Source organism: Temnothorax curvispinosus, unplaced genomic scaffold, assembly GCF_003070985.1.
Source record: "Temnothorax curvispinosus isolate PA1 unplaced genomic scaffold, ASM307098v1 QBEX01004092.1, whole genome shotgun sequence".
Taxonomy (NCBI): Eukaryota; Metazoa; Arthropoda; class Insecta; order Hymenoptera; family Formicidae; genus Temnothorax; species Temnothorax curvispinosus.
Genome location: NW_020213872.1, coordinates 210682 through 229444, shown reverse-complemented (window position 1 = coordinate 229444; position 18763 = coordinate 210682). Strand labels below are relative to the sequence as shown.

Sequence of the window (18763 nt, the reverse complement as noted above, 5' to 3'; positions counted from 1 at the left end):
CCGCAGATTGAAAAGTGCATCTAGTAATTTGTCGGGCTTGAAGCGTCTAGTGCTATGTTTTATTCTTGGGAAAATAATTTTATACGCTTTTTTATCGCATATCTGCGCGAAGATTAATTGATCCGTAAAAATCATTTAATCAAATTCTTTAGTCTATTGTAACATAATTACCTAGATAGAAAATCTTGTAAATTTTTAGGAAATTATATACATACGATGCATAATTAACGTGATTTATGAAAGAACTTTCTGAGAGATATGCCAGGATATTTTATTTTAACAATTAAAACATTGCGAGAAAGTACACTAATCAAAGAGTCTGCTCTAAAACTTGGACTTGTCGAAATATTTGTAGTTGAGAGAAACTGCCAATATTAGCCCGCGTTATTAACAAGATAATAGTAATTAAAAGTTTGAGGACTTATAATAAAATATTGGAATATTTCGTTTTTATTAACCGTGTAATTCCTAATTAATTCTTGCCAAGAGAGTAGACTAAGGGGAGTGCCTTTGAAAATCGTATGATTCTGTCGCTATACCATTACCGAATATAAAACCGAGCTTCTCCCGGTCTGCTCGGCGCAAGATTTACAGGGTGAAGCATCAAGAATAGAGGGGCGTTACGCAAGGAAAAGTGGCTTGCTACTGTAAGACAGTGACACACGACAAATTGTCTGGCGTTTCGACAGGAATCTAAAGGCAGATTTATTGCTCGCCAGTGTAAAGGCACTCGTAGGGGCCGTACCTACATCGCGCCGTCTCACAATCCGTGTCGTTCCGCTCTGCATATATCCGTCTTTGCGTCCGTGAATATTCAATCGACTCAAATATTTGGTAACATTAAACAAGTGCGTTCGAAATGACGAAAAAAATAATAGAGCGGCTGATGACTTGACAGAAATGTTATATTTACAAGTTTTGAATTAGCGAGAACCACGAATGGTCCTCCACAAGTCCGGCAGAAATTCTCGCGTTATGTTATTAACGGAGCGGAAATTCTCTTATTCCGGCTTTTAGCAGGAATAAGGGAATACCCGTATATAATTGCGGCGCGAGTGCGGCAGTGGCCCGCTTTACCGTACCGGATAGAGAAGTGAAGAGAGAAGGAAAAGTAACAGCGGTCTCCTGAGGACGATGGTTAAAGGAGGCTTTAGTGGGCTGTTGGCCCCGGTTTGATATTCCGCACGTTGTGGATTACGACCGGTAATAACATTCCTAGGACGATCTCGAGAATATAGAACGCGATCTGAAGCGAGATCAGCTACGGAATAGCGGGGAATGGCCGTTGGTGGCAAGCATGTTGATTTCCTGCCAGTGTGGTCAGATCCGGTCTGCGAATTCCGACGGTTTACTTTCACGACGGTTTCGACTATCTCTCAGTTTATCTGATCATGTTAAGAGATACGATAGGATCGCGAAATGCACGTGTCGGATTATTCGATCAGACAGATAACTTGACTATTAAATTTGCGCGATATGGGATTGACCGCGCGACGAGTTTCTTCAAGACCGATTTATTAACCCGACGTGAAGAGAAAAGTGTGGTCGCAAAGAAAGGGTTTGTAAATTCAGCGCAACGGATGAAATAAATTAGATATAGAAAAGTTATACGGGCTTGAATTTTTCCCAGGCTTATACTTTCCGTTTCCGGTTGTATAAGTGCAAAAAGGAATCGTGCCTCGAAGAATCCGAATCTCCAGTAAATACTCACGTCCGTATGAAACTACGCAGATGCAATTTAATGCCGCGGGGAAGATGGATCATCTTGCGCCCGAGGCCGGTTCATCGAACTGCAGACACTGTGTGGATGCTGCGTGGGTGTGTCTATGTGTACTTTCCATATCTCTCTCCCTTCTTTGCCGCGAAAAGAAAAGTGGTCGCTGAAAGACGACGCATCGTCGCTCGAGCGTGGCATACACTCAATGAATACCGCTTTCTTACTCGGATGGAAAGGAAAACTGCGTCTGCGAGACGATCGAGAGCGCGCGTCGACTTAACTTACAGGCTTCTCGACGAATTGTTCGTTGAATTCGAAGCGACGCCGATCGTTTTGCGATCACTTCGTGTAAACGATATCTCTTTACATATGTTTTGTACGGCTAGGGCACGCAGCGATTAAGAAACTGCAACATTTCATTGCGGGCGCTGGTCCTGTGTTTCTATTCTTTTCAAAACTAGAAAGTAAAAGTTTTCGAAAAGGCGGTAACGTTACTAATTTTTATAAATCGTAATTTTATGATTTCGCAGCGTCTCTTTTTATCGATGGGCAAAAGCGATTTAAATAAAAATATAACGCGGAGCATTTAAAGTCGCGCTCCGGCTGGAAGTTCGCTTGATTGGACATCAAGATTCTTTTACTCGGTTAGAAAGTGAATTCAGTGAGACGTAAGGACGGAAAAATTGCATTCCTTTGATAAAGAAATTCTCAATCTCGTTACTGCGAAGTAATCTATTGATAGATAAATGCATTCTATCGCGTTTAAGATAAAATTGCTAATATTAAATGTAGCGCTGATTCTATTTATTGAAAAAATATTCTTCTCAATATACGAATATTACTTTTATTGTTTTATACAAACAAAAAAGGTAAAAGTAATATATACATTAGTATACATAAATTAAAGTAACAAATACAAGAGTAATGTATACTTATATCTTAAAACGTATAAGTTATTTGCAAAACAAAATTTAAATGAAATTCCGTGAGAATATCACGCAATATTCAGCCTTATATGGTGGATTTACTTTAATTTTATCTCGCTATTTACCTATCGTCTGGCAAACGCCAAAGAGATTTTCCGTACGTAAACTTGTATTGGTACCTTTGATGTGCATTTAGCTCCAGCTTTGACTCCTGCAGTTGCATTTCTGGTCCTTTAATCAACACCTTCTAAAGATTAATAGAGCATGCAATGTAATATCAACGCTTCAGTTTCACACATTATATAATTTAAGCTGTAATATTGATGTTTCTATAAGGAGAGAAGGACATATTAAGGACAATTTTCAACGCTATACATACATAATAAACTCATTTAAAATAATTAATAACTAATTTTAATGAAGACATCGAAAGAGGTATTTGTCAAATTTAAATTATACAATTAATTAAATATATTAGATCTTTTTATTAGATTTTATTTTTCTAATTTTTTCTATTATTACACAATAGAATATATCAGTATTATATTAGATCAGGATATCAGAGTGTAAATTTATTTTTGATTAATTTCCATGAGGACTGGAAATGTTATTTTAAATACACCACAGCGAGAGATATTAGAATATCATGTTTATCATATAAATTTGCATTGTTTGAATGAACTATTGCGCATTTGGAGAGCACATATTGCTCGTGCGCGAAATTTTGTAATGTATTACGAGTTTGGTAAAGCGCGTAGTGCTCGAGAAATAATTAAAATACGGAATCAGTTGACGCCGCCGCGAGAGCTAGCGGAAAATAACACGCCTAATTACATTTGCGTCTGGATTCACGAAATAATTCACGATTAATGCCACCTCGCATAGCTTTAATATCAGATATTTCACGTAATTTTTAATACCACGCGGTCGGCGCGCATTTACTTGCTTACGACTGAACGCGAATTTATTCGCGCGCGTGCGGCGGAAAATGTCTGTTATTTTCCAAAAGCGGAAAACGGTGGATCATCGATTAGTCGGATTAGCACGTTTGTTGTAGGATCGCGTAAATCCATCACGCGCTATGCCATTCTGTGTACAAGTTCACGTATCGGATGAATGGATTATCCATCCGATTCGTTGTAGGGGCGAGAACGGATTGTATTCCATATTTACATTGAAAGCGGGAGCAGCAAAATTATCTGACTAGTGTCATTTACAAACATTTCAACGTAAGGGTACGCCTCGCTGAATATCATTACATTACGTACGTGCTGTACGCATTATATACTAACGGGAGATAAGCTTGACCAAAACCGATACAGCTCGAAATAGTCACGGGTGTAGGACGCGATCGCATACATACATATATGTCGTCAAAATATGATGGACTATCAAGTTACAAGCGTGACGTGACATGCGGCCGGTGCTTCGAAATAAAAATTAAAATTTGAAAAATTGTACGAAAGAGATGTCGTACGTGTTCATTTAGAAATTGAGAACATCATAAATATGTAGAATGAATATTTCTAGAGGCAAGGGCAAGACTTTATTAACGCTGGTTTTAAAATATTTCTCGTCACACTTTAAACTTTTCATCGATTCAAATGCAGTTTGTCCATTAACTGTTTCTGAAAAGAGTGGAATAGTACCTAAACGAAAAAGTTTTACTTTTATAATAATCTCTGTTCAAGAAATATGATATGCATATCATGATTAATGCAGATGCATTCAGCATAAGCACCTGTAGAACGCAAAATGCAGGAGATTCGTTTTATCGTATATTTCTATGTCAATTCTTTGTCGAATTAAAACTTTTGTTTCAAAAATTCGGTACCGTGTACCGTGTACCATTTATGAAAGAAGGCCGCACACATTTTTTACTTCTAATTTTTTGTGCTAGTCAGGAAAATGGTTAATTCAAAACACATGTAGCAACCAATACTTTGAAACATATTACTCCGAGAGAAATACGCGCTGATCAACCCCGTCGCACTAGATCAAAACAGCCATCAATCGCAGGTTGATATAATCGCCAATATCTTCACATAAAAAAATCAATGTAATGATCTTGGTCTTGTTCGGAAAAAAAACCTAAGACTCTAACGTTGTTAATGAGAACAAGATTGTTTATCTCGATCGATTAATTTGCCAGACATCGATTAATTATGAAAATAAAATTGATTTTGCCCCAAAAATTGATTTCCGTTTTTTAAAGTAGATATTTCCTAAGATATATTTATCGAAATTATATAGATTGATATAATCAGGAATATCTTTATATAAAAAAATCGATAAAATCATAAAGATGAATTAGAAAATACGTTAAACGCGTATATGTGCCTTCAAACATTGAAAGGTCAGTGAAATGAACGTTCAATAAGAACGTTCTGCAAAAAGAAAATGACTATAATAATCTGAGACTTTAGTTCTCTTAATGTAATACGATATCAAATTGATGGTGAGTTTCATTCAAAGTTCATTTGGAGACTTCCTAGTAATGGTTGAAAGACGCAGCAGATGGACGAACACGGCCGCGCGTAATGCGTTCCTCTTGTTTGCTCGTGCCGAAGAATGACGACAATTGAGCAGCTTTGTCAGCAACAATTTTATTCGACAAATAGAGCGGTGACATTTTGGAGCGTCGTCCAAATAGTTTTATTTTGAAAATCGCACGCGAGCATTGTTTCAAGTGGAAAATATGCCATGAATTTAATGTATAAATAATCCTGTAATATCAGCACACTGTATTGAATTTTATCGGGTCTTTTTACAAAATTGCATACGTTTGAGAGAAAATACCTTCACAAAATGATTATTACAAAATTATTTGACACGATGAACGAAAATGACTTTGTTTAAAATTAATTAATTTCTACTCGATATTATGTAAAAAATGTTTCTGTCGAATTTTAAAAAATAGAAATTTGAATAATAGAAATTTGTACCGAAAAGCGTACTTATTGTATATATCTTAGGAAGTCGTAAATACTCATTATAAGTAAAATTGAAAATAAGTTGTGTACAAAAAGACGATATTGTATTGTGCGATACTTAAAATTTAGTCTTTACTTTCCGTTGGTCTGCAATAATATATAGTTTAAAGTGATTAAAGTGCGGCGCCACAAAATTTGCCTCGATAAATATCGCGGTAAGTGTGGATTAACTTTGCTATTGTATGAAAGGGTCGGTTTTCCCTTGGAAACTAAATTTGAGCACGGCCGAACGAAATTTCCAACTCAGCTTGATATGTAAATGAACTATTGTGATTGTTATTCCTGCCATAATTTTACACGGAGTCGATAAGTCCGAGGACGTTCTATTAAGACAAAGTTCGTTCGTTCGTTCGTTCGTTTCTCGTGCGAATTGTAAATTTTCTTGAAAGATTCTGAAAGTAATGACTGAGCGCACGGCAGACTAAAACTTATTTTTAGTGTCATGTCATACCTAGTTTGATAAATTTTTACGAGGCAAATAATTCTCGGATACAAAATGCAAACAAATTGCTCTTATTAATATGACATTCCGATATCAGAATGTTTCTCGTTTCTCAATCCGCAAAAATTGGAACATTCTATTTTCACTATATATTTTTAAATTTTTTAATTTATCACAACGTGCAACATAAATCTGCCGCGTGACTCAATAAATCTGTCACAAAGCTCAGAAATAGCGAAATAGAAATTTCAGTCATCCGGATTTATTGATATTAACATTGCGGTGCCAAAGAATTTTGCAATCTATATTTTACACAGAGTTATTAATTCATAACAGATATAATCATAAACAATGTCAACTCATATAAGAATGATAGAAATGCTTTGCTGTATATATTAAATATCTCTGCATGGAATTTTTCTAGATTTTAAATAATTTTAAATAATTTTAGACGTTACTGGATAATACATTTTTTTTTATATTTGATCGGGGTTTACGTGATTGCAGAGAATTCGATTGAAGAGAATTTGATTAGCGCCAATAGCAAATATTCGGACAAACCGTAAAAGCTCTGTGTCTGTGTTTGCTTTAATTAACCCCGCTAATTTACGATTCTGTTAGTTTTATATCACAGTTAATGCATAATAAATCAATTACCAAATTAGGGGATTATTGTGTGATAGCGGGCGCCATTGGTGCAACATGCTGCTTTAATTTACACGCGTGTTAATATTCAGGACATATTTGGTTGAATAAATTGTAGATCGTTGTTTGTAAAATATTTTCTTAAACATTTTTTCTTTGGCTCAATATTACTCGCAATATGTTTTTTATTTTTCTACTACATTTCATTTATGTTTTTAAAATTAAATTTTTAAGCGCAAACAATCGTATTAGGTATATGTGCTTTAATATCAAAGTTTGTCAGGGATAAAAAAATTGTTCTCTCGTGAAACATACGTTAATATTGTAAGTGATTAATTAAATCCACAAAAATCTCTTGAGGCACTCATTCGTACTTATCTGACATTGCAATAGAATTGCATCGAAGTTTCAATAAGGAATGTTCAAAGAGCTCTTAAATTGTTTTCTGATTTAATCTATCTGAAACATTTTTATTCCTTAAAGTGGTAAGAGCTACACAGCTTCTTTTCCAAAGGCAATCCACGGCACACGCGGCACGGATACCGTCGTCGGTACGTATTCAAATCTTCAACGGGATCTGCAACGAATTGCATTAGACAGTCAAACGAATTTTCCTCCTCGGAATTCTTACGGATGGCGTTTAACGTCATTAAGACCATCGCTCGATATCTTAAAGAGGGGCGTCTCCGGATACGCGAAACATCGTCCGTTGTCGTCGGACGATCGCATGGATATTGCGACGTAACGGAATTTTTCATTAAATAGTCGAGTTTCTCCGCCAAGTAGCTGAACTAGCATTAATGCGGATACCGATCTCCGCGCGCGCGTATTTAATTACGGCTCGCGAAAGAAAAGAAAGTGCCTCTGGTTGGAAATTAGACTGATCATTTGTCCCGGAGTGTCCGTTTCAATCGACGGCGCGCCGTGGAATACTTCATTTAAATCCGATCACACACAAACCGTTCATTAGCAAGTCGTAAAATCAATACAGCGCGCGCGCGCATTTATTAACGGTGCGATATCTAAATAAAGAGTTAATCATTGTTAACAATTTAACTCTAAACTTTGCGTACGTTCGCGATGCGGAGTTATTTATACAATAAATTTTGCTGCAAACGACAAGTTCGTTAACCTTGCGCGCGTCGGACAATTGACTGAATATCGAAATTAATCCTTTCCAAACAATCGTAACTCGCGGTTGAGGAGTAACGTAAATTGCAAAATATCTAAGCCAAATACGGCCCTTCTATAATGATAGTAGTGGAGCTATAACAGAGATTTCCGCGATAACATGATATACACACAATGGAGCGCAAAAGCTAATTAATTAAGCGAGTATGCAGGGTAAGCGAGTGGCTCCCAACACGTTTCACCGCAAAACATATTAGCAGAAATGGTTTACGCGGTATTTACCGGTGACACTCAAAGGGCCGTGGCTCTACTTAAAGCGGAATAGAATACGGTTTAACGAGCCACTTCGGATAATCCACTTCGACTGGCACACGAGGGAATATCATTATAGCCGGCACGTAGTACCCCCCCCCCCTCACATTCGGCAAGTTCTGAAATGGCACACAGTCGAATATTACCAGCAACGTATGGAGCTTAGGAGACCACGTGACGCGCGTATTCCGAAAGCGAACGAGAATATAACGGGATATTAGAGTTATAATCAACCGGGTGTATTATAAACTACAGTTATATAACATATAAACCACGTGTACCTGCAACACACGCTGCTCTCGCTAAATATTGCACTCGAGCGATATTCTCGTACGCAAATTGATTTTTTACTGGTACGATGTACTCGCTCTGTTAGGGAGTATCGTTACTTACTCGTTTCTGAGTGATAAATTAAAGATATTGTATATATAACGTTTGATGTATAAGTTTTATAGAAGAAGAATCGGCACATTTTCAAATAAACAATATTATAGAATACTTATTATGTACCTAGTTTTCGTGAGAACGTTAAATTCTGGCCTCGTTAGACGCCACGATACTATGGCGCTGTTTACGGATAGTCGGCAGTATGGTATACGTGTATACTTAGTGGATTGATAGTTTGTCGGATAACCATGGACATCGCCTAGCTAGGTGTCGATTAATTCGGATACCTGTCAAATCAAGATATGCAGAGCGTGGCATGTCTGATATGCATGTAACTAGCGCGAAGCGTTACGAAATTTGACTCCTTTGTAGTCAGATTATATTCGCGTGGTTGAAGGTAATCGATGAGATACATACATATGAACGCCGGTTTTCGATCAACGGCGTACAGTCAACTTTTCGAATTTAACGATATACGAGCGATTTTATAACGTCACCTAAAATTAATAACATATCAACATTTATCGCGCCGCTTTTACGTTAAATTTAATTGCGCGCGCTTCGGCGGAAATTGAAATAAGAGCGTTAAATCCTATTGATTTACGTTAACACATTAATTTTTTTCATTGTCTTCCTTCGTGCATGCACACAGAAAAATATCATTCTACAGCCAAGGAAAACAATTGCTTATTTTATTTTATTTGTTTTAAGTAATTTTCTTCAACAAAGAATATATATTTTTTTTAATAGTATTAAGATATACTTGACACAAGTCTTAGAAAAGCTCATTATTTTTTGCTCAAAAAAAGAATTTAGTTTTCTTTCAAGAATATTATGTACTTAAGTACATGCTTCTCTTCCGAAGACTCATAGCAAGTAAACAGAATTCTAATATTAATTAAATATTTTTGTTTGAAGTACTAGACTTGTTAAGATCCAGAGTAAATGTGATGCTTGTGAACTTTATGCTAGATTTGCTGATACATAAACTTATCAAATACTTTAGAACAAGTAATATTTACTTGCAGGTATAGTATGTACTTTTCTGTGTGTGGCGATGTAACGCATCACTTTTCTAGAATAATGATATCAGAAGTCCGATTTCCGATTGACTATCATTTATATTCTAGTAGCTCTTACCGAGGTGCCATTTGAGCATACAAATTTGATTTGACTTCATTCATTTAATTAACGTTCACCTCCGATTCGATCGGTGGAGTTCGTGGAGACGCGACGCTCTTACTCGGAAAGTTCCTCGTGCATTGCACGCCGCGTCGCGGCTCTTTTCCTACAATTTGGAAATTCTGGCGTCTCTCCCTCAAGCGGTTCATTAGTAGCGAGCTGACCTACGAAGAAACACTCTCTCCCGCTTACGTTAAAAATTATTTTTAAAGCAGACTCGCTCTTTTTAAAAATCCATGTGGTACGCGCTAAGGATAGGCTCTGCTCGGAGACCAGGAGTTAATGGGATAAGTGTCTTTTTAAAGCGTCGTATAAAAGCAGGCTACTGGGAATTAAATGTAGCTTGTCAATATAAAATTACATCAGGACTGTAAAAACTTCACGGTTTAATATGATTGACATGACGAAAAATTCGAGTTTTATCGAGAGATGTATAAGATTTGATCTAAAAAATTCAACAAGTGCATCACTCACGTGCGTCGTTTTATTTTAAAATTATTATTTTATTGTACATTAATTAATATATCTTAAAAATGGAAGTACATAAGTTAACTGTACCCTTTCTGTGGACTTCATTACTCCCGTTCCCATATATTCTCTTCATCTTACGATTTCTATATCCATAACAAAAAGCGCGGCTTCATTTATTAGGAAATATGTTAAGCACTTGGCCGTAAGAGTCCGTTGAATAATTGCCTCGCTAAAGTTGAATTTTATGGTTACTCTTAAAAGTGGAGATCAGATACAAAGCACACGATGGGTGATATTTTTATGAAACGTAAGTTAGGTACACGCCGGCCTCATATTTTACATCAGTTTTGTGCCAGAGAGAGCGCTTAGTACAAAGGACCCTCTACGCAATATTTTTATGCAGCATCCAAGGCAAATTAATTAAAACCCAACTTTTTCGTACGCAACAGTTTCGGAGCGAGCGCACTTTATGCTTTTATTATGGCTACTATAATACTTATTGAAACACACTGGGTTGACATAATTAAAAGCTAAAAGTGACAACGTCCGTTTTTTGGGTCAAAGGATGAAACGTAATTGATGCGAATCTTTCATTCGCCCCGATATTCCACTCGGAAATGTGCAATTGCCACAAAATTAGTGTGAATAATTACGTCATTGTAGTTCCAAGTTGCATGCCATTTATATCTGTAAATTACCGTCAGTTCGTATGCTCGGTTAATATAATATATCCCCAGTGTGTACATTTCATTACCCCTAGGGTTACGTTTGCTATCTGTTTCTTGATCCCGGTCCTTTATTAGGATAATTAATATAGACTCTCAAAATGAATCTCTTGATTAGGGACGTCACATACGATCAAAGTTATCGCCGCGATAACAGGTGCTTGATTAAATTTAGTCACTGCAACATTGTACTACGTCGTTGTAACGTTATATTGTTAGTATTATATACTACTGATATTGTTGTAACTTTTATCCTCTTCCTCCTCTTCCAGGAGAATTAAAGTTAGGCATGCATTACTGCGTTTTATAAATTACACTGACAATGAGTTAACGAATTATATTATGTAAAGCAATTAATGCATATTAAGAGAAAGAAGAGCAAAGGAGAGAGAGAGAGAGAGAGAGCCAAATACAATTAATATATTTATACGTACCAAAAATCGTATGCATAATTACGCACGCAATACTGTAATCACGAGATAATTACACGCTGAAAATGTTCATGATTTGATAATATGTTACGGCGAGATATACCGATTTACGCACATATACCTTTTGAAAACTGAATAATTTTATTTAAACAAACAATCGTCTCTTTCAAATTACTTATTAAGGAGTCTTTTTATCTCGTGCATAAAGAATATATTGTCTTTCTCGCGAGGTTATTATTATATTATTACACACAATCCATTACAACTTCGTTAAAATTTGTTTATACGCTCAGACATTCATGAGGGATGATGCATACGCATCACATTTGTTTCCATAGTTTCCCTTTGTGTCTATAACAGCATAAGCATTTGCAGTCACCCTCGGGCCAATGGAGTCTATCTACCTCTGGCTTGTTTTTGGCCGTCAAATTATCACTCTTCCATCAAAATTATTCATATAGGTCTATTACTACGTTTAGGCGAGCGTTACTTCTGTAGTAACTTACGATAATTCACTCGTTTACGCGGAGTAAGTTACTACAAAATCCCGTTTACGCGAAGGACAATCTCGTTTACGCGAACAAATTATCGTAAGTTACTACAGAAGTAACGCTCGCGTAAACGTAGTATATATATGAAAGACTAAGGATTTCCGTCACTTTTGCAAATTAAAAGTAGGTAATAGCCCTAATTTCGATTCTCAATATTTATCGATTGAAGCAGGAGAGGACGGGGGAATATGAACCACGGCGGTGTAATAAGAATCATTTTAGAATAAATTGACTATCGCGCGTTACAAATCCGAACCCGCGTGTGAGTAACTCTTGTGGAACACCGCTCCCTCCGCCATTCGAACATTTCATCAAGCTCGCTTTGTTCGCCACGTCGCGTTTCCGGTCGCTCCGTTACAATATTTATCGATTATTTTGTTAAGCAAAAAGTGATTTTATTTTCCACTAATTGAATTTATTTTTTCTTTACCTATTATTATTGTCATATGTTTGCTTTACTGACAAAATATTTAAAATTAAAAAATCTTTTTAATAGTTTTTCTTTCAAATCACACCGACAAAAAATTAAACTAATTGGGTGATTCGAAATAACTCCAATGATGTAATTAGAACCGGCTCTAATTACTTCAGGTATGCAAATTTTGAACATACGACTGCGTATTGTAAAAAGGTAAACAATTTTGCGACTTATGCATTCGTAAAAATTAATTATAAAATGATTTAAAAACTTAAATTTAATGATTTAACTCCTAGGTTAATGGAAGATGATAAAACCTATTGCCGGGTGCTTATAGGGTAACGGGAGTTTATTTTTTTGTTGATTTTATTAGAATTTAAATATTTATGTTATACACTGTTAAAGGTTAGGGGATGTTTAAACCAATACCAGGAGTTAGATTTATTTTGTTATTTTTAACTAGCATGTGCGTCAAAATTTATTAGTTTGAAACAAAATAGGATTATTTTAACTCCATTGGTTTAGTCAAATTAACATTGTTTTAGTTAAATTAACTATATATTGTGTAGGAGCAATGGCGACCTATGGAACAGTTAAAAATTACTCAAAATTGAGTTTAATTTAACCCTATGAATTTAACAGTGTACCAAATTGAAGCTTAAGGACGTTCTCTCGTCCTTATACTAGAGAAAATCGATTTTCTTAGAATTTTCTTGAAACTGTGAATATACGTTAATTTTTAGGTGTGCTTTATGCGTGGTATAAATTTCAGTACCTTTTCCGGTATAAAAAATCAAGATACTGAGCCTCAAAGTTTCAACTTTTACTAATGAAAAGGTTTTCCAGGCCAAACGGTAAGAGATACGAGGTTGGCCAAGAGGACCAAAGTTGCTCCTCTCGTCGAGTTCTATAAGGAAAAAATGCCAAAACTAAAAAAATTAAATTTAAAAATTTTTTTTGAAACTTTGAGGCTCAGTATCTTTATTTTTTATACCGGAAGAGGTACTGAAATTTATACCACGCATAAAGCACACCTAAATTAACGTATATTCACAGTTTCAAAAAAATCCTTAAAAAATCGATTTTCTCTAGTATAAGAACGAGAGAACGTCCTTAATGTTTTTTGAATTAAATTACTAAAAGTTGAAATAAATATTCGGTGATTATAATACTTACATTTTTTTTTTCTTAACTGGTGCCAATTCCCCCGTCCTCCCCTACTGATAATTCTTCTATTATCTGAATCTCCCTCAATATCGTAACAATACGTTTAATTACCAAGTAACGTACAGCTCGACGTTAATTTATTGCCAATTGTATATTCGACAAAATGTGATAATCAGCGCGGTGGTGTATATATTTCAAGCAATTTATGCGCCGCAAAAATTGTTTCGAGCAACATTCACGTCCATTGCGCGGGATTGCTATCGCGCACTTGCACTTAACAGCGTGCAAGTAAACCGTGAGAGATATTTAGAAAAATGTTTTCGCGCCGCGCGTTGCTGCGTTTCGGTTTACATTGCAGTTTGAGTACTTTCTCGCGCTCCGGAACGTTGTTCCAATTAATCAAATTCAACAGTTGAAAGTAATACGTGAATGGGCAGAGAAATCGAAGTAGAGTGGTGGAAACTCTATCGGGCCTCTATTCGGATCGGATATTTCTATATCTCTTTTATTCTTTTTCCCTCTACTCACAAATAAAAATGTCGTTCCACGCCTGGACGTTGGACGAATGCTGACCGTTTTCTAAAAAGGAAATATTTTCCAAGCTGACTATTTCGTTAGTTTGTAGCGATTCTACAAAAACTTCCGACGAATATGGATGCGTCAAATTCACATTCGCTTTATTTTGTAAGCAACGCGCGTGGAAGAGCTTTATCGCTATGAAACAGCATGGCGTTCGCTTCGCCTCGAAAAAATAAATTTTTCGAACGCCCTCCCTCGACAAATGTTCAAACGCCGTTCTCTTTAGTCGAAATTTTATCCCGCTCAGTGTATTAATTAAATCGCGTACACCGTGACATTTATACGACACGATTCCTTTTCAGCCTGTACCCCGACATGTACCTACTCGCGTGAGCACGCGCGTCGCGGTCGAATCGATTAAAGCTGACATTGATAGAAAACATTGTGAACGCTGGTGCCGTGAACGCGGAAGTGCACGTCATAGACGTAGAATGAGGCTCAGCGGTCCGAAAACTCATTTACCTCGCTTCTTTCTTGCACCGTGATTATTTCGCGCGTCGCCGGTGTTCCTTGTTTAACACAGAGGGGGGGGGAGTTAACGTAATAACTCCCGCCAGGTAACATAGAAAAAGCAATTAAGTGAAAAGCAGCGACGATGGGATTAAAGCTTTTTGAACGAATCACGCGTACCGAACGGACCGCGGAATAATGCGGGAGGAAGTAGTTCGGAACAAGGGTTCTCCTCTTTCCCTTTCTCTTTCTCTCTCTCTCTTTTTTTTTTCATTACGATTCAGCAAATTGGCGCGTCGTTTCGGCCCGTACCTGCGAGAAAAGCGTTTATCTACCGGTCGCGATGGGAGTTGCAGGGATCGAGCGGACTGCGCGGCCGGGTCCGTCCTCTCGTCCGGAAATAAAACAATGCACGGCGAACGAGTGTCGAAGTGACGGCCAGACTGGCCGACGGCAACAAGAGGCCAGGCCAGTCTGGCCGCTGTGATTGTGCGTGTGTCATTTATTGTTGTCGCGACACAATAATTCTATTCCGCCGGAGCGCCCCGATTAATCATCGGTGGTGGGCCGCGCGATCACTCAGCGCGGCCCACTGTTTCGAATCTATTTCCGCTATTCAGTCCTCTAGAAGTGACAGAGCGGCGATGGCGCGGCGACGCGACGATCTCGCCGCTCGACACGCCGCTTCACGACTGAATAGAATCGAATCAAGGCGTTTGATTAATTTTGTGTATTGTATCCTCTCTTCGGACTCTGCGTGGGTGTCTCGACAAACACGAGTCTTATAATGGACGATAAATTGAGATTGCGCGCGTGACAGATCATATAAAATATTCCGCTATTGTGTCGCGGTGGGAGAGCGATTTTTAAAGGGAATAGTCAAAGACCTGATTAAAGCGAAGCCGCGAAGATACTGTACGCGTTCTAATTATTGCGTTATCGGCCGCTATTAACAGGATATTTGCCGATCTGTAATTACCATTTCTGAGCGATTCCGGGGGATGATATGGTCCGCAATCTCAATTTCATTCTCACCGGTCTGCTCCTGATGGTATACTACATGTGTCTGCGAGTACTCGACCGAGCCCGGGCTAGCTGGCTCTCCTTGCTGAATTCAATTTCCCCGAGTCCACAGTGGCGGATCGCAGGTGCGTCGAGTTGCTTCGATCGGCAGAGATTGCATGTTAGCGGACGGAAAGAAAGTTACCGTAGTTTCTGCCCCTTGATCGAGAGTATCGAGACGACGTATCGCAGATTTGATTTTCACATCGGTTCTAGTTAATATTTAGAAACACGTACACTTTTTCAAGTTCCGTTATTTCCACGTAATTAATATCTATACAACATTTCTGAAGCGTCTGATAAGTTGCGTCTATAAATCACGAAATGTAAAAATGTACAGAAAATAAGTGAATCGATGTACACTGCATATCTGTAAAAAAATACCTTAGGAGGTCTGGTGTTTGTTATTTTATTTTAGTTCGCGGCAAAGTTGTGCGATATTCTTAACCGAAAAGGATTTTGCAGTTTTTCGATGCACGGCAGAGCGGAATGATGAATATGTCGCGGTATTACGAAGGCGGGACTAAAACTGCCCGGCAGTCTCGCTTCAGTTCCGAGCTAAACATAGATGATCGAAGACGTATCGATCGGACCAATTGTGTCGACGACCGCGGGAGTAATCGCGATGGAGTCAATAATCCATGATCCGCTCAACTTGGGAACAGCTCTATTCCGACGTGTAATTGGGATCAGTGCTTATCTGTTGGCGCACACCGTGTTCCAGTCTCGATCTCCTCGCCCGCGTTTCGCCGCCTCCTCGCGCACCCCTTACCTTCTTCCGATACCTGCACCTTCTTCACGCACAGAACGTGTGTGTACCGTGGCAATATTTGCACCGAGGATTAAATCATCGCGGACAAATTCGCTATATGATCTAACCTGATTGATTTCCATTATTTAGCGTATCAAAAGCCGAGATCAGTTAATTTCGTTTTTTTTTCTCCCTATCTGGAATACACACGTACGGTCTCGCGTTGCGAGCCGTGTGCGGATGTATCGCGAATCGCGCATGAGTTGTCGTGTCCGTGATACGTGACGTAAATAGCTTTGTTTAAATAATCTCTGCCGTCGCGAAAAGGATGGCACCGGTAACGGCGCGGCGAGAGACGCGGGCAGGCGGGCACGTTACAGACAGGACGAGCGCGCGGTGTTCCCGGCAACGACGGAGTGCCGGCGCGGTAATGATATTCCAGAACTTCCAGCGTAGACGCGGCGCGCTGTCGAGGAACGTGAACATTTCGGGATGGATACGGAGACATATTTCAGCGTACACGTGCCAGCGTTGGCTGCTCGCTGCGCGTGTGTGATGTGTCGCGCGAAACCAAACTGTTTCGCGTCAGTAAATTTTCGGCAGCATATATACCGCCGATACAGCGAAATGCCGGAAATGAGTTGCTCAGACTAGACGGTGCGGTGTCACGCGTCATCTGGCTAGATTTTCGGAGGGAATCTCTCCGATATATTAGAAATTTCATGTTCTTTTGAGTCTTATCGGATCATCGTTCTTATCGATTCGTCTCGCTGAGCCGCACGGAACTCAATATTTCGCATTCCGTGTCAGAGCCATGCGTGTACCGCCGTTTCGTTTGTCGAATAATTTAATAAATTGCCAATTTAAGTTTAATCACGCGCTCTTTGATAATATTTAAGTTTAATTTATTATGCTCCTTGACATCGCGCTAATCGTAATTAATCGTATTACATAATAGAAAATTTAGTATCGCTGATCCTTTCGGACGAGCTACACAGGATTCCATGTCGCGTTTCCACGTGCCGGAGGCCAGCGTGTTTCCATTTCGTTTGGCAATTAATTTAATTAAGTGTTAACTTGAGCTTTTAATCATACGAAATTTATTACGTTTTTTGGATGTGTCGCGCCCCAGTATAGGTAGATAGTTTGCGTTAGCGGTAAATTTGATCGTTGTTGAACGCGATGATCTTGCGCTATCCTTCCGATGCGCTTTAATGGCGTTCGAGCGTGGTCAGACGATATAACGAAATGTTGTTAATGGGTCACTTAGCATTTACCCGTCGCCCTGTTTCAGAGGGACCGAGCTTCAGCGCGCCAATAACAAACGTGACAGTCCCAGTGGGAAGAGAAGCTATCCTCTCCTGCGTCGTGGCGAACCTTTCTACGTACAAGGTAAGCTGCCAAGCACACGACACACCTAGCTTTTAATCTTGCCTTGCGTCTCAATTACGCTACGCTTTACATGGAAGAGAGAAAGAGAGTCCATGCAAACGATACCGAAAATCCTCTTATCCCGGATACGTCGCGCAAATAACTTCGATACGAAAAGTATTTATGTGCGAACGCGAATGCAGTTCATCGGCAAACAAAGAACCTCGCCTATTTTATTAATGGATGTTGAGCCATGAACGCACACCCTTGACTTCTACATGGATTTGAGGAGGTTGACAAAAATAATAATAGTCTCAAGTCTCAAAAACGTGAAGAAAGATACTTTCTAGGGTATGAATTTCGCATATTATCATATTATAGTAATATTAGCTAATTGGCACTAAAAATGTTACATTAATTAACTTGAATATTATAATATCACTAATTTTATAGAAAATAATATTTTTACTCATAATTGAACCGGTCATAACTTCTTCCGCCCATTGTCCCAGAAATAAAACTTATATTTGTCTAATGATGTACACAACAATACCTACAAAATAGCATATGATTCAATATTGTGCGTCAATGGTCCATTTTGGGCGAGGTTCTTTTAAAAAAAAGAGGACCTTTGACAATTAAATCAGAGCGCCAGAGAACGATTTGCGGTCGGGGATGAAATGAAAACGGGCAGTATTCTAATGCAATGTGGAGCCCCGCGGAGTTGGTCGGGATAAAAAATGGAAAATCGTTATGGACTGATAAACAAAGTTTAATTTAGCTGCCAGTTACAACGGGGCATAGCCCGCAGACTTCATTGCCGCGAACGTATTCCTCGGCACGCTGCAGAAACGTGGACGTGCACGAATGGATTCCGCGGTGTGACAAACATCGTTCACTGCAAGTCCGCAAAGTCTGACGAATTAAAGTTCATTCATCATGCTGGGAAAAATTTATCCGTGTCACATATCGCTACGTATCTTTCGTTGCATTGTGCGATGCGGCTTTATAAATAGAGAAAACTGCGCGATGCTAAACTGATTGATTGATGC

General features: G+C 38.5%; 1 protein-coding gene across 1 annotated transcript in view; it reads left to right on the top strand.

Annotated features, from left to right (window-relative positions):
• Nucleotides 1–18763, top strand: part of LOC112453146 (neurotrimin-like) — a 148901-nt gene that overhangs the window by 78308 nt on the left and 51830 nt on the right. The window contains exon 2 of the mRNA XM_025013718.1: nt 17635–17732. Coding sequence (XP_024869486.1) covers nt 17635–17732 — 98 coding nt within the window. The remainder of the gene's footprint in view (nt 1–17634; nt 17733–18763) is intronic.